This window comes from Rhinatrema bivittatum, chromosome 7 (assembly GCF_901001135.1).
Source record: "Rhinatrema bivittatum chromosome 7, aRhiBiv1.1, whole genome shotgun sequence".
Taxonomy (NCBI): Eukaryota; Metazoa; Chordata; class Amphibia; order Gymnophiona; family Rhinatrematidae; genus Rhinatrema; species Rhinatrema bivittatum.
In genome coordinates, this window is record NC_042621.1 from 306,070,804 (window position 1) to 306,087,215 (window position 16,412).

The 16,412-nt window shown below is 46.4% G+C and overlaps 1 protein-coding gene across 2 annotated transcripts in view; it reads left to right on the forward strand.

Moving 5' to 3' along the window:
• Nucleotides 1-16,062, forward strand: part of SEC23IP (SEC23 interacting protein) — a 122,219-nt gene extending 106,157 nt beyond the window's left edge. For both annotated transcript variants that reach the window (XM_029610526.1, XM_029610527.1), the window contains 3 exons: nt 1,452-1,614; nt 4,751-4,860; nt 15,543-16,062. In XM_029610526.1, coding sequence (XP_029466386.1) covers nt 1,452-1,614; nt 4,751-4,832 — 245 coding nt within the window. In that variant the 3' untranslated portion in view covers nt 4,833-4,860; nt 15,543-16,062. The remainder of the gene's footprint in view (nt 1-1,451; nt 1,615-4,750; nt 4,861-15,542) is intronic.
• Nucleotides 16,063-16,412: the final 350 nt, after the last annotated feature.

Genomic DNA, 16,412 nt, shown 5'->3' on the forward strand with positions numbered 1-16,412 from the left:
GTTACTCACCAACTATAATAAAAGAGCCCATATCACACCCATCCTTCATTTCCTTCACTGGCTTCCCATAAAATCTAGGATTACCTTCAAAGCATTGATGATGATCCACAAGGACATTCACGGCATCGCCCATCTCAATCTAAGCTCTCAACTCCGTCTGCATACATCAGACAGAACAATCAGAAAAGCATATAAAGGCTCATTATATGCCCCACCGGTCAAAACCTCACTAAGAAAGCGTGCAATCTCGACAGCTGGACCCACCCTTTGGAACTCTCTGCCACCGGAGCTTCGTCAAGAACCTTGTCATCAAACATTTAAGAAACACCTCAAAACATGGCTTTTCAGACAAGCCTTCCCGGATTCCCAAGACCATTTTGACACAGGTCAAAGGACTTAACAGAATATAAGTGTCCTTCAGGGTCCCCTTTACGCTCCATTTGATTTGTTCACTTGTTCTCACATTTACACTTGTTCTCATATTTATACTTCACTTGTTCTCATATTTATTCTCATATTTATACTAGACCCTATGTTTTAATGTAACGCCTAAGCTGCCACTGTTATGTTGTTCTTTTTACTCTATTAGAAGCTTTGTTTTAATGTAACGCCTTAACCGCGATTGTTCTGTTAGATTGTAAACCGATATGATTTGTGTATTGTACAAGAATGTCGGTATATAAGAATTCTAAATAAATAAATAATAAATCACACCGGTTTACATTCAGGTACTGTAGGTATTTCTCTATCCCCAGAGGGCTTACAATCTAAGTTTTTGTACCTGAGGCAATGGAGAGTAAAGTGACTTGCCCAAGGTCACAAGTGGGTAAGCTGTCTCCCAACCCCTAGATCAGGGCATCTATATCCTTACTGGGGTTCAGCATTTGGTTGAGTACAGTTACGGTTATCCATTTTTAATCAAGTTTTTTAAATATGTCCACAGTGACTTTTAAAGAAAATACTGAATGGCTGAGGTCACTGCAGGGGTGTATCTAGGGTGACGTCAGCTTTGAAACCTGACTCTGTCTCCATCTGCTGGCAGGGGAGCATAACCCATTGGTCCTGAGTCCATTTGTCTACACTAAGGAAAATGAAATTCCCTGTACGTACCCGGATCAGTCCAGGTTTTTTAATGAGGTGGGGAAAGGACTTGCGTGCTTTGCTTTATCTATTTTTTTTTCTGATTTTGTGTTTTTGTCATGTCGTGACATTTTCAGAATTTTTTTTTTTTTTTTTTTTTACATCTTTGTTCATTCAAGGACCGGGAGGAATCGGGCTGGAAGCAAGGCAAGCAGATACTCGTAGGGAATGAAAATTATTCTAGATACTTGTATTGCTAGAATGAGCATGCTGTACTGTCTGCCACCTCTTCTGGCTCTCCAGGAGGCCTCCCTCCCATTGGACTGACTGCCACTCCAGGATGTGACCTTCTGACCCTCTCTTTCCCACAGAACAAAAGATTGTGGAAAGCCCCGAGGCCTCTCGAGAGGATGAGGCCTCCGTGAAGGTGGGAAAGCTCAATGGAGGCAAGCGGATAGATTATGTCCTGCAGGAGAAACCGATCGAGAGCTTCAACGAGTATCTCTTTGCTCTTCAGTCTCACTTGTGTTACTGGTGCGTATGGAACGTCCTTGTGCAAAGGTTGCTTTTGCACTGCTGCTGCCTGTGCTGTACCTGTTCTGTGGTGAGGCAGTGTGTGTGTGTGAGGGAAGCTTGCACTGCTGCTTCCTGTGCTGTACCTGCCATGTGGTGGGGAAGCTTGCACTGCTGCTGCCTGTGCTGTACCTGTTCTGTGGTGGGGCAGTCTTTGTGAGTGAGGGAAGCTTGCACTGCTGCTGCCTGTGGTGGGGCAGTGTGTGTGTGAGGGAAGCTTGCCCTGCTGCTACCTGTGCTGTACCTGCCATGTGGTGGGGCAGCCTGTGTGAGTGAGGGAAGCTTGCACTGCTGCTACCTGTGCTGTACCTGTTCTGAGGTGGGGCAGTGTCTGAGTGTGAGGGAAGCTTGGACTGCTGCTGCCTGTGCTGTACCTGTCCTGTGGTGGGGCAGTGTGTGTGTGAGGGAAGCTTGCCCTGCTGCTACCTGTGCTGTACCTGTCCTGTGGTGGGGCAGTCTGTGTGAGTGAGGGAAGCTTGCACTGCTGCTGCCTGTGCTGTACCTGTTCTGTGGTGGGGCAGTCTGTGTGAGTGAGGGAAGCTTGCACTGCTGCTGCCTGTGGTGGGGCAGTGTGTGTGTGAGGGAAGCTTGCCCTGCTGCTACCTGTGCTGTACCTGCCATGTGGTGGGGCAGCCTGTGTGAGTGAGGGAAGCTTGCACTGCTGCTGCTACCTGTGCTGTACCTGTTCTAAGGTGGGGCAGTGTCTGAGTGTGAGGGAAGCTTGGACTGCTGCTGCCTGTGCTGTACCTGTCCTGTGGTGGGGCAGTGTGTGTGTGAGGGAAGCTTGCCCTGCTGCTACCTGTGCTGTACCTGTCCTGTGGTGGGGCAGTCTGTGTGAGTGAGGGAAGCTTGCACTGCTGCTGCCTGTGCTGTACCTGTTCTGTGGTGGGGCAGTGAGTGTGAGGGAAGCCTGCACTGCTGCTGCCTGTGCTGTACCTGTTCTGTGGTGGGGCAGTGTGTGTGAGGGAAGCTTGCACTGCTGCTGCCTGTGCTGTTGTACCTGTCTGTGGTGGGGCAGTGAGTGAGGGAAGCTTGCACTGCTGCTGCCTGTGCTGTACCTGTTCTGTGGTGGGGCAGTGTGTGTGTGAGGGAAGCTTGCACTGCTGCTGCCTGTGCTGTACCTGTTCTGTGGTGGGGCAGTGTGTGTGTGAGGGAAGCTTGCACTGCTGCTGCCTGTGCTGTACCTGTTCTGTGGTGGGGCAGTGTATGTGTGAGGGAAGCTTGCACTGCTGCTGCCTGTGCTGTACCTGTTCTGTGGTGGGGCAGTGTGTGTGAGGGAAGCTTGCACTGCTGCTTCCTGTGCTGTACCTGTTCTGTGGTGGGGCAGTGTGTGTGAGGGAAGCTTGCACTGCTGCTTCCTGTGCTGTACCTGTTCTGTGGTGGGGCAGTGTATGTGTGAGGGAAGCTTGCACTGCTGCTGCCTGTGCTGTACCTGTTCTGTGGTGGGGCAGTGTGTGTGAGGGAAGCTTGCACTGCTGCTGCCTGTGCTGTACCTGTTCTGTGGTGGGGCAGTGTGTGTGTGAGGAAAGCTTGCACTGCTGCTGCCTGTGCTGTACCTGTTCTGTGGTGGGCAGTGTGTGTGAGGGAAGCTTGCACTGCTGCTGCCTGTGCTGTACCTGTTCTGTGGTGGGGCAGTGTGTGTGAGGGAAGCTTGCACTGCTGCTGCCTGTGCTGTACCTGTTCTGTGGTGGGCAGTGTGTGTGAGGGAAGCTTGCACTGCTGCTGCCTGTGCTGTACCTGTTCTGTGCTGGGGGCAGTGTGTGTGTGAGGGAAGCTTGCACTGCTGCTGCCTGTGCTGTACCTGTTCTGTGGTGGGGCAGTGTGTGAGAGGGAAGCTTGCACTGTTGCCTGTGCTGTACCTGTTCTGTAGTGCAGCAGTGTGTGTGTGTGTGTGTGAGGGAAGCTTGCACTGCTGCTGCCTGTGCTGTACCTGTTCTGTGGTGGGGCAGTGTGTGTGTGGGGGGGGGGGGGGGGAGCTTTCCCTCCTGCTCCCATCCCCTGCCCCCTGTTTATTGTAATTTCCTCCTTTAATTGAGTTACTTGTAAACCGGCGTGATGTGCTATACGAACGTCGGTATATTAAAAGTTGTTAAATAAATAAATAAATAAACTGTATAATACTGTACCTTCTTTATTGGAGCAGTGATTAGTTTCTGGAAGGTTCTATTAGTGTATTTTATTTATTTTGGTACGTAACCCATCCTTTTAAGTCTTGGTTTATTGATAGACTCTTCCTGTATAGCGCGCCCTCGCCACCAGTGGGCAGCTCTAGCGTGCCTGAGAATAAATCATATTCTTTGGGAGGCAGCCGGGGTCGATGCCAGTTTAAATCAGAAATACTTCTGAACATATAGAGGGGACATTCCTGCTATTAAGGGGCTTTGCAAGTTAGGATTTCTGTGTAAAGTTTATCTAGAGAGATTTGTAATGGATGAACTTCTGAGACTTTACAGGTTCCTTCAGTGGATATCCTTGGCCTTACCTCACTTCTTCAGTTAAAAATGATTTCCTGGGCTGAGGCTTGAGTCTCTGCCATCGTGCAGTGGCGGCTCCTCAGGACCAGAACCAGTTTGTGACTCCTGTCCATGGACGGTCTCCGTGATGCCTTGGCCGAGTGGGGGCAGGGTTAAGACCCTGGGTGGGTCCCGGTGATGTGGCCTAGCAGATTCCGGTTCCAGTTAAGCTGGAGACCCAAGGAGGAGCAGGAAGAAAAAAAACCCCATTTCCAGGGCATTTATTTGTGGACGTCTTGAAGCTTGTCCCCGATACTGGAGGCAGCCATGCTAACAGGAGCGTCCCGTTCCATGCCCGGTCTTTCACCTGAAGACACACATCTTTAGTTTCAGGCTTTAGCACTGATAGGCCCGTGAAAGATATAAATGCAGCATGAACTCCGGACAGGGGAGGGGGGCTTGTCATAATCAAAGCTGAATATCTTGTACGAAACTGACCTGCTGAGGGTCACAAGAAAGCAGTGGGGGGGGGGGGGGGGGGTCGCTAGAGCAGCAGGGAACTGGCAAGGTGTGTTTTGTGGGGGGTCTGTTCCGGATGCAGCTTCCTGGTTTGAATAAGTAATGAGTGTCCATTTTCCGCTTAGGGAATCGGAGGACACTGCTTTGCTGATTCTGAAAGAAATTTACAAGACTTTGAACATTAGTCCCGAGCAGCCACAGCACTAACCAGCGTGGTCTCCGGTTCTGCGGGCTGGTGAGTATCCTGCGGTGTCCCAGGAGAGCGTCGGTGCTATCACCCCTCAAACACAGAGGGGAAGGTGGAAGTGGTTCGAGAGCAGCGTTCGTGTACGCAGAGCACAGATCTCCAGCTCGGCCGAGGAAGCACAAGAAGCGCAGAAGGGGAGGTTTGGGTTGGACTTGAGGAGGACCTTTCTTTTACCCAGGGAGGTGGCAGAATCTCTCCTCCTCTGGAGGCTTACAGATACAGCGCATCCTGCCTGGGACTGAATGTTCTCCTGAGGGCCCTTCTGGCCCTCCGTGCAGAAAACCTGCGGACTGTCGATTTCCTGGGGCTGTGGCCCAAATGGAGGGACACCGATGTTAACGTGCCCTCTCTCCGTTTTTACCCAGAGCCTCCAGGCTGATTGGCAAGGTTCCTGTGCTTTTCTCTAATCGTGCTGGGCCACTTCTGCTCATGTCCTTGGGGAACATGCAGGATTCCTCCTCGTCCTGCTGCACCAGTCCCGGTGTCTGGGCGTTCTCCCCCTATTAACGGATGGAGGCAGAGGACATTGATGTTACCATGAGGCAATTCTCCGTCTCCAGCAGACTCCCAGGCCGTGGCCTTTGCCCTGCCTGATGGAGAATTTTTGGGCAGTTCTGCATCTGTCACCATTTTCTGCTCCGTTAACTGCTGGTCAGGCTTCTGGAGCTTCCCAGGTAAGCCCTGCGAAAGGCTCCCAGCCCCAGAGAGGGTTTGCTAGAACTTAGAGCACTGAAGCTTTTTTTCTTTTTGGCTCAGTCGGAGCTTCTGTTTGAAATAGTTTTCCCCCCTTTTCTACCTCTGGTTTATTAAAGCTTAAACAAAGTGGAGAAAGGTGAGGAAGTCGGCCCCTTCTGCTGAAGCCAACAACTGGCGAGGAGTAAATCTCCAGTGGGCGGGAGATAATATTTGGGACGGCAGTATTTCTGCACAGCTTCTGATCGCATTGTAATGAAGCCTGGTCAGCTTTGCTTTGCTTGAGCCAGCGCTTCTGTTGCACTGCTGGCTCGATTCTTCGGAAGAGCCCGCGAAGGCCTCTAGTTCGGCAGCGCTTGTGGTCAGGCCATTGGATCCAGGTGTGGCAGCAGTTTAGTCTGGTTCTGCGGTCCATTTTCATTTTCTCTCATTTCAGCCTCTAGACATCGGATGGCAATAAGAGTGTAATTTATCCACAGTGGTGTTTGGAGCAGGAGGCTCTGTGGGAGAGTATCCCCATTTTTTCTGTCCTGAAGGGTAACATGGATGTAGTCAGTCCTTAGAGGAAGAGCAGGTGGCATCAGAGAGAGAAAATGACTCTGTCTTCTGCCTGTTTGTCAAAAAATAATTCTCTTCTGTCTCAGGTGGCCATGTATCTTAGGTTGTAAGTTTTTCAGGTTTTGGAAGTTCCAGAATGGAACCCTATTCTACAAGGAAGTCATAGGTCATCTAAAGCCTTTTTCAGATGCTTTGGGAATGATCTGGTTTTGCAAAACAGCCATTCCGGCAATATTTATTTATTTAAAATAGTCATAGCCGCCTATCCACTATTCTAGATGGATTATATAAATATCCTTAAAAATTAGCAAATTACACCAAACAAAACAAAATCACAAAAGCAAGCAAAATCAAGATAAAATACAAAAACATTTTCTAAAAACAAAACACTACCAATAGTAGTTACATGATAAAACATACACATCAAGAACATTAAAATCATAAAAACCCTGCATTTCTAGTGGCTTCATGGCCTTTATTTATTTATTTATTCTTTTTTTTTTTTTTTTTTTTTATACCGGTTTTAGTAGCAACATCATATCTGTTTACATCAGAACTACAGAAGGAAATTACAAAAAACAGGAATCAGGGAAATGGATTACATAGGAACAAAAATACAGCCAGGAGTAGGAGATACAAACACAACTGGCTGGTTGCAGGAATACGCACGACCAGAGAATAGTGAAGCAAAATAACAATGTGTTCTTAACTTTATACAAGGGAGCAGGTTACATGCTGGCGCCGCAAGGGAGTGTGGGCGTATGGAGGAACTATGGAGGGGATGCTTGTTTGAAGAGCCAGGTCTTTAGGTTAGTTCTGAATTTAATACCACACGGCTCGAGCCGGAGGTTCGAAGGTAGTGAATTCCAGTTGTAGGCCCAGCAATGGAAAGGGCTCGGTCCCTCGTGGATGCAAGGTGTGCCGTCTTTAGGGAAGGCACATGGAGGGTCCCTTCATTAGAAGCTCTGGTGGGGTGGTTAGAGCATGTGTGGCAGAATGGCTCATCAAGCCAATTCGAATTGTGAATGTAAATGGCTTTGTGGATCGTAGTGAGAGTTTTATAGAGAATACGAGAGGGGATCGGGAGCCAGTGAAGGTCTTTAAGTACGGAAGTGATATGGTCATATTTACGGGCGTTGGAAATGGTCCTAGCTACCGCTACATAAGACTCCACAAATCGAATTTGCTCTCTAGTAAATGCCCCCACTTTGTGCCGTTACATTGCAAACCCACTACTCATAAGTAGCCCCACTGCACCCTGTTACTATACCAACCCCATTACTCATTAGCCTGCTGGAACAGCCATCAAAGATCACCAGGCTAGAAAGATTTAGGTTCTATTGAAACATACCTTTTCATCCATATCTTACCGGTGCATGTCGCTATCTGTGATGTCTGTGTAGTCTGTGCACTTGTACGGAGTACAGCAGCTCCCTGAAAGGCAAGAGGAGGCTTGGTTGGAGTCTGGGGCTGCTTTCCTGGAGGACATCTGATATGACCTTATTGGGATCTGTTCTAGTTCTGTAGCCTCATCAGTTGCAACATGAAGGCTATTGTGGCTTACGGCACTGGCTGGCAGATGCTTCGGCCAAAGACAAATCTAAGTTTGCTTATTTCCATGTGGGAAACTGTTTCTTTGGCAAGGATGTAAGACCAGCTTTCCTAGCGTGTAGCCAGATGGGTTATATGCTCCTTTTCAAGCAACCATAAGGCCGAGGTCAAACATCTGGTTCGGCTGTGTCCAGCTGTTCCACCCAGTGAAGCTCTGTGGTTCCCCTCCTTGGGGTGCTTGTAGGCATTCGCTTTTAGCTATTTTGCCAGGAGTGGGTCCATATATCTTCACGGTTGCACCCTGTTTCTTGCCGATATGTCTCCATACATTTCACCCGCCGGGAGGCTTGCTGTTCTTATTTTATAGTCCTAAAGAAGGATGGCTCCTAAAGACCCATCTTTTCTTTTTAAATTATATTTTTTATTAACCACGGAACAGCATACATACAAGACTGTGCCGAATTATTGAACATTTCTGCATACATCCATGGACACTTCCTCCATTTTAACTCCCCTCCCTCGAAGCCATCGATGGTCCGTGAGGAGCCATTGTTGGGGGGGGGGGGGGGGGGCAGTTTCTTGACTTTGTTTGTTGATACATTATCAAGAAATGGTCCCATACTGAGATGCGATTTGAAAGGGGTAAATAGCAGACTTTGCCTTTCCCATTTCAGTAAGGAAACTCTCCAGTCCATATTAGTGAATGGGAGGGACGTTTTCTTTATTTTGTTTTCTCTTCTTGGAGTCTTTCCGAGTGTTACTGCCACATTTCCATCTGGGATCCTGAGTTCATGGCACTCCCAATTTGATCTCAACCTGGCTCCAAGAACCCTTCCTGCTAATAGTAGTGGTGGCAGTTTTCTTGTGAACGGAATGAATTATGGTTCGTCCATACCACAGCGACTGCTTCATGGACCAGGTCCCACCAGGAAGGCTTTTTTAGTGTCTAACAGAGTTGTGCAAGTTTAGACGGCTTGGGCTAAGTAATCGACTTTGCTAAGAGCAAGCTGTTTTCTTCTTACTCTCCAGAATGCTTGGGATCTCTCTTTGATGCCAAAGCAGGCCAGACCTATTGGATTCAGGAAAGAGTGGTTCCAGTTGTGAGTCAGATACAGGAATTTCTGCTCAGAGTACTCCCAGAGCTGAGGATTATCTACAGCTCCTGAACTTCATGGTAGCCTCCTTAGATTTGGTTCATTGGGCCAAGGCACATGTGTGTTCTCAGCAGTTTTTCCATCTGTCGCACTGGACCTCTCAAACTCAGAACTATGAAGTTTGTCTTCCTCTCCCAGGGTCGGGGAGGCAAAACCTCTCCTGAGTCAGTGACACTGAACTTGCTGAGAAGAATGAGTCGAGAACCTCAGTGGGTGCTCCTAAATAGAAACATAGAATTGTTGACAGAAAAAGACCAAATGGTCCATCCAGTCTGCCCAGCAAGTTTCTTATGGTAATAGCAGCTGCTTCGTGCAGGTAACCCCCATGCCTTCTGTTAAGGATAGTAATACTTGCAATTGAAGTGTCTGAAAGGTGGAATATAAATAAATCTAAACCAAGTGATTGTCAAACCCATAAAATTATTGCTAGCAACATTTCTATGTGGTGAGCGGCTTTCCTGATGATTCAGATAATGCTGCCTGAATGTGCTTTGCTTTTGGACTTGACAATAGAAGCAGTCCTGTGCTTTATCCCTAACGTCAGTGTATCAGTACCCCAGACCATAAAAGTTGGGACCCAGCGTTGGTTGTCTTCAGAATCCAATACCCTTACCCCTCTACCACCACCATCACAGGGGAGAGCGATGTTGCAGTTGTGTCAAAGCACCAAGGCTAATTAGTTAAGGGTAGTAATTCTCCCCATGACTTCTTCTCAAAACAGATGCAAGATTGTTAGGGTGAGGAACCTTCCAGTAGGATTAGATTGCTCAGAGGGCTCTGGTCGCATGAGGAGGGTCCATTAACAGGCTGGAAGTTAGGGCCTTCAGATTAGTTTTTCTACATTATCTTCTCTGCTTTTCCTGTCCTTGATGAAGAAAACGGCAGGCTAGGTTCTCTCTGACAGTTGCACAGCAGTGGCTTGTGACCAGAAAGAGACTTGAAGTTGAGGAGTGTTCAAGAAAACAAGCCTTCTGTTTTTCAATGGGCAGAGCAAAATAGTTTTCAATTTTCATGGTTCATAGTGCAGGCTTGGGAAGCATCCAGGTCGTTTGTCTCTTCGGAAATGTGTTGGTTTCCAGAGAATGGGAGCTCAGCCAGGAGACCTTTTAGAAGATCTTAGATCAATGGGAACATCCACACATGGACCTATCATCAATTCTCAAGAATGCCAAAGCCCTTTGGATCTTCAGTTATTACTGAAAGTACGGCTCCAGCTGTGGTTAGATGTACAGCTGTTGGGTGTGTTTCCTTCCTGGCTTCTGAGGGTGAGGGCCTTGTAAAAGATAGTGAACCCGTGTTTGCAGGTCATTCTAATAGCTCCAGATAGACCAAACTGTCCTTGGCATGCAGATCTTGAGACTATAAGTTGATTCTCTGATTAAGGTCTCCTAAATTGGCGTCCCATTCTCATAGAGGGACCAGTTACGCTTATCTTATGGCCTGGTTCTTGAAAGCTCACAATTGCATAGTAAAGCAGATATCCTTCTGGTAACATTTACCCTACTGAAGGTCCGTAAGCTTGCCATTTCACTTTGCTTGTGTTTGAGTCTAGCATCTGTTTGTAGTGTGCTGCAGGGAGTGGTCTGTATCACTGTAGCAATCAAATACTTCCAACATTTTGGCCTTCTTTCAGAGAGGGCTACATTCAGGTTTGATCCTAAATTTCTCTGCCGTTTCAAGTGCTGTCTCCTGTTATACAGGTACAGCTCAGAGGGTTTTGTCTTTTTTTCGCCCAGATTTTTTACTCTTTTTTTTTTTTTCTTCAAGGGCTGTATCATCCTCAACCTCCTTTTAGGACCTTGGTTCCTCAGAGGGACCTTAATTTGATTCATGGATCTTTAGTGGACTTGCTTTACAAGCCTCATGGTTTTTCTGGTGGAGGCATTTCTGAAACACAAGCCTGGGTCTTGCAGAAATCCTTTTCTGGTCTTCTCATTGTTTTCAGTATCGTGCAGACCGATGCTTTTCACTTAAACTGGTTTCTGTATTCCACTTCATTATCATCCTCATCATTGTTTATTTCACACACTTCTGAGTGAGATCAGAGCTTGTTACACAAAAGGGCCAATAGAGACCATCAAAGAAAAGCCAGGTCAGGGAGTTGCAAAGGCAATACAAAACAAGTAAGCATGGCTAGATATAACAAGCAGCAGTAGTAGAGTCATATCAAAAAAGAAATACTGCACAAGGCAATACAAAACAAGTAAGCATGGCTAGATATAACAAGCAGCAGTAGTAGAGTCATATCAAAAAAGAAATACTGCACAAGGCAATACAAAACAAGTAAGCATGGCTAGATATAACAAGCAGCAGTAGTAGAGTCATATCAAAAAAGAAATACTGCACAAGGCAATACAAAACAAGTAAGCATGGCTAGATATAACAAACAGCAATAGTAGAGTCATATCAAAAAAGAAATACTGCACAAGGCAATACGCATAGGAGTTTGGGTAGGCATAACGTCTAGCAGCAGTAGGGATCATATTAAACAGGAGATACAGTAACATTCCCCAGTAAAATAAAATGGAGATGCATCCACTCCAGAAAGGGGAAGGAGGGTGTGGTCTAAAGGATACAGGGTCCAGGGACAGAAAATACTGGCAACTCAGAAGAGAGGGGAAGAATTGATGGGGGAAGCAGGTGGCTAAAGATTTTGGAAGGCAGAGCTAGTGGGCTGTGTTCATGGGCCAAAAGCTTCCACAAATAGCCATGTTTTCAGTATTTTCCTAAATATCAAGAGATGCGATGTCAGCCTGATGTCCAGTGGCAAGGAGTTCCAGAGAGAGAGGCTGCATCCAGCAAAAGTTCTTTTTTGTGCTAGAGAGCCATATTTTCCTGGGAGCGAGTACTGTTAGGCAAAGTGTGTAGAAGGCAAGAAGCAGTGTACACAGAGAGGGGGAGCAAGACACTCGATTGTCTTATAAGCCAAGAGCAGGAGTTTGAAGGTGGTGCGATAAGAGATTGGCAGCCAAGGAAGAGATTTTAGAAGAGGGGTGACCTGATCAAATTTGGTGTTGAGCAGGGTCTAATCAGCTTTTCAGCCTGCTCTTGTGAAGGGAATGTAGTAATCTAGGTGAGAGATTACACAGGCTTGGATGACAGTAGCATAGGCAAGGTCATCTGAGGGCACAGAAGTGAAAAAAGGCTGATTTCTTGTGATAGAATTTGGGCCTCAGAGGTGAGTTTGGAGTTGAGAATAAAGCTGATACTATGGACTTGGAAACTGAAAAGCAAAGTAGATCCCGTTAAGATTATTCTGGAGTGGATGTAAGAATGGTTCAATTTTCCGATCCTCAGCAATTCTGTTTTTTGAGGGTTGAGCTGTAGTTTGCGGGGGTGAAGCCAGCTTGCGATCTTAAGGCAAACTTTTCGATTTGTGATTGCTTGGTCAGGGCTGATGCCTAAGGGATACAGTGGCTGAATGTCATCTGTATAAGCATAATAGGGGATTTGGTATTCCCTAATTAGTTTATCAAGAAGGGTTAGCTAAATGTTGAATGGAGTAGGGGACGGAATGGAGCCTTGTTGAACATCATATGGAAGGGGGGTGTGAGTGTGAGAAGGCCTGGCCCAGGGAGATGGTTTGGGTGTGATCATGGAGGATGGATTTGAACCAGGCTAGAGCAGACCCAGGGAGAGCTAGATTCACTAGTTGGGTGGTAAGGAGTTCATGGTCTACGATGTGAAATGCTGCTGCTGAAAGGCTTAAGAGTACTAGGAGAGCCTGTTGTCAGTCGGGCATATTAAAACCGATTCTGTGCTGTAGTAAGATCTAAAGCCAGATTGGAAGGGGTCCAAGAAGTTGGTGGCTGTTAGGAGCTCATTTGGTTGACTCAAACTTTATTTTTAAGCTCTTTATTTATACATTTTCAACATTACAATATCAAGCAAACAAAATGCTCCGCCCTGAACTCAGGAAAGGTGGTAGGCAAAATATCTTTTAAATAAATAAACCATCTACTTCTCATCTTATAATGCCATTCAGTTTCCTGGTAGAGGAGATGGTTAAGCCAAAGGATTCTCTGAAGAGAGTAGCTACCCCTCTATCATGCTTACCCTGGCAGAGGGAGTGGGCAAAGGAGTAACCTTGCAAGCAAATTTGGTTGAACTGGGGAGCATCTATTTCATGTGCCCAAGTTTCAGTTATTCACAGAACATCATTCGGAGTGGTTCTTATGAAGGTCGTGCAGCAAGTCTGAGGTTTATGGATGGATCTGATATTAAGAAGCAGAAGATTGTTCGGCATGTTCTGACTGGAGTCTTTGATTGGGAGTTGAGGTTCTCTTGAAGGGTGTAAGCATAGTCTCATGGTAAACTTACCAAGGTGGTCTCCCATACAAGAACTAACCAGGCCCAACCCTGCTTACCTTTCAAGATGAGACAAGAGCAGCACATTCAGGGCAGCATGATATGTCTGTGGGGATTTAAGTTTGTTTATTGAGCATTTATATATCTCCTGCTGTACTAGGAACTAGGCCCTAGGTGGTTTACAAAAAAAAAAACCATACATAATAAAATACAAATAAAATGCATAAAACAGAAAAGTAATAAAATCTGTAAAACCATGTAAAATGCTAAAACAGACTGATAAATTATTCACAAAATAAGACTGCCAACAAACAAATGTGACGTAAAAAAGCTGTCTGTCTCAAATGAGTTTAAGAAACTACATGTAGGCCATTTTAAATAAGTAAGTCTTTAAGGAAGACTTGAACTGTTTTGGAGACGTCATCATCCTTAGATTAATGGGTAAACAATTCCAAAATTTTGGAGTATCAGAGCAAGCTCTTTCATGGGCTTCATCTAAAAGTGCCATTTTGTTAGAAGGAACATCAAAGAAACCCCCATGAGCAGAACAGAACAGGAGAGAATAGTGAGGAGAGTATTTACCCCTGCCAAGAAAATCTTTCCTAGCAGGGATGTTTAATAATTTCTGAGCTTGAAAACACCATGATCCTATTGGGTACATGAATGAAGATGGGATTAGGCACCTGATGGCGGAATGCTGAGTAATAAGCTGCTGTCAAGGAGAAAGAGGAAAATGGGACAGGAAACAATTAGGAGAGGCTTGTGATGCAAGAGAGGAGGGCTACAGGCTAGGGGAGGGCCTTGAGAGTCGCCAAGGGTATAACTGGAATAGAGCTGGGTAGAGAATATAGTTGGAGGAGCTAGAGGTGGCAGTAAGAGGTCATACCAATCTGCATCCAAACATACTTCATTTCTCCTAATTTGATTAACAGGAGAGACTGCTCCCAAAGTTGTGCACAAAGGGGCAGCCTCTGCTGGATCTTGAACTGGTGTTCATGCAAGGGGAGTGTCATGGTAAAGAGAGGCCATTCTAATTATTGGATGTCCATTGGGTTCTTCGCAATTGATTTAGCTTATTTATTGAAAGATTTGCAGCCTCTGGAGGTCTTTTGGGCAAACTCCAATGAAAACTCAAATATCTTCTTGGGCAAAGCTTCCACTCTTGTGCTGGAGAATATTTGTAAGGCGGTCACTAGGTCTTCCTTATATTCTTTCACCAAACATTTCAGTCTGGATGCCCATGCAAAAGAGTATGCTGCCTTTGGAGCTGGTGTTCAGGGCGGCCCCAACTTTCTCCCAGATTAATTGGGCTTTGGTACTTCCCACATATCTAAACTGGTGTAGCAGGATGATAAGGAAGGAGAAATTTAGTCTTACCCGATAATTTCCTTTCCTTGAATTCTGCTACACTAATCCAGGACCATCCCGGGAAGTTGGGCCTGTGTAGTCTTCGAAGCGATGTATCTCAGTTTACAGAGCTTAAGACACAACCAGAGATTTACTTTTTGCTTCTTCTTTTTCTCCTCTTCATTTATCCAAGAAAAGTTTGTAAGGATCATTAGTTTGGAGTATCCTTTGTGTTTCAAATTATGTGCACCTTATTTAAGAGTTTGAATCAGTTACTTTGTTCTTCATGGCTTTGACATGAGAAATACTGGCTTTTTGCTGAAGTTGCACCATGGTAACTACCGGCGATATCACTGAAAAAGGTGTCTCCTCTGCCTTCTTCTGCTAGTAAGGGGAGAGTGGTGTGGCAGGATTCAAGGAAAGGAAATTACCAGGTAAGATTAAATTTCTCCCTTTTTCAAGTTTCCTTTTCTGCATGCTGTGCTGGGTGACAGTGAGCTGTAGCTGAACTGTAGCTAATCAGATTGCGCCATCGCTGCCCTGACCGAAGCCCATATCAAGAGTGCCAGCGCTCACACACATGGGGAGTGCCAGCCTCCCCATGTGTGTGAGCGCTGGCACTCTTTTATAACTGCTGTGTCCCAAATGAAGGTGGGCAAACCCAGGGTTCTGGCACATGAGCTCAGCCAATTTAATTAGTACAGAAAATAAATTCTAATGACAAATGCAGTACATTTATTCTCTCATTTTAATGTGCAACTTTTTTTATCCCATTTTTTTTTTATCTTTTCCTTATGCGTTTTGTTTCCTCCCTTCTTCCCCCTCTGCCCACTGCATGGCTCTCCTGTTTTGCCCCAGCCCAGTACCTGGGTAGTTGAGGCAGGTCAGCTGCTGTTTGGGACAGGAAGAGGGAGGAAACGTGGTTAAAGGACCGAGGTGAGAGAGAGGGAGCCGCTCTGGCATTGGCTCCCAGGCTCAGGGTTTCCCAAGCTCGTCCAGGATTGTTTGCTTTCTCCAATACCCGCTCCCCTCCACTTTGTATTCTTTTTCTTTCCTTAGTATTGTGAGCCTGACCTGGCATCTCCGCTCCCAAGGACTGAGCCCTGACTCTTGCACAATGAAGGATGACTGGAGCTGCCCCGCTGGCGTTTCCGTGAGTGACAGCAATTCACGGAAACTGAAAAGGGGCAATTCAGCTGCATGAGAGAGAGGAGCCAGCGGACAACTAACTTCCTTCCAGCAGTTGCCAAATTTACAGAATCTGCCAGGAAGCCCATCCTTACTGGCTGGCAAACCCTGCATCTCTCTCATTAAGTGGAAGGATTTTGCTGTTGCTTTAACCATTTCCTTTGTGGCCTGATGATTTCATCTACTTTATATAAAAAAAAAAAAAAGAATAAATGTGAGTTCTTTACTGAAGCTGATGGGGTACAGATTCCCCTCACCCTCTTCTTCTTCTTCCTCCAAGACCAGCAATCTCTGCAGAACTCGACTTTACAGGAGCCTCTCTTCTCCTGTTTCTCCATTACTGGCGTGGAAAAAGTGATCTTTTTTTAAATTAAAGATGTTCTGATCTGCAGCACTGTCTTGGTGTCATGCATTAAGAGTACAGACAACCCCCGCTACAAGAGGGCTGCACTGTCTCGCAGTTGGGCAGGTGGAGGCTGTGCATGTTTTCATGCTCACATCCTGAAGGGCAGCAGTCATGCAGTCTCCCTGACCTGCAGTCCTGTGCCAGCTGATCCCTCGGGGGGGGCAGAGGGGATCAGCGGTGCTGCTGCTACTTAATTCTGACCCTGGTGGTCCGCGGCAGGACTGGTGCCAGTGTCATTCCAGGGTCTGCTTTTGCCTTTTTACAGCCCCTGAAAGCAACGTACTGTGAAACAATGGCTGGAAAGGTTTAGGATCGGCTGCAGGGTGCAGAAGAGT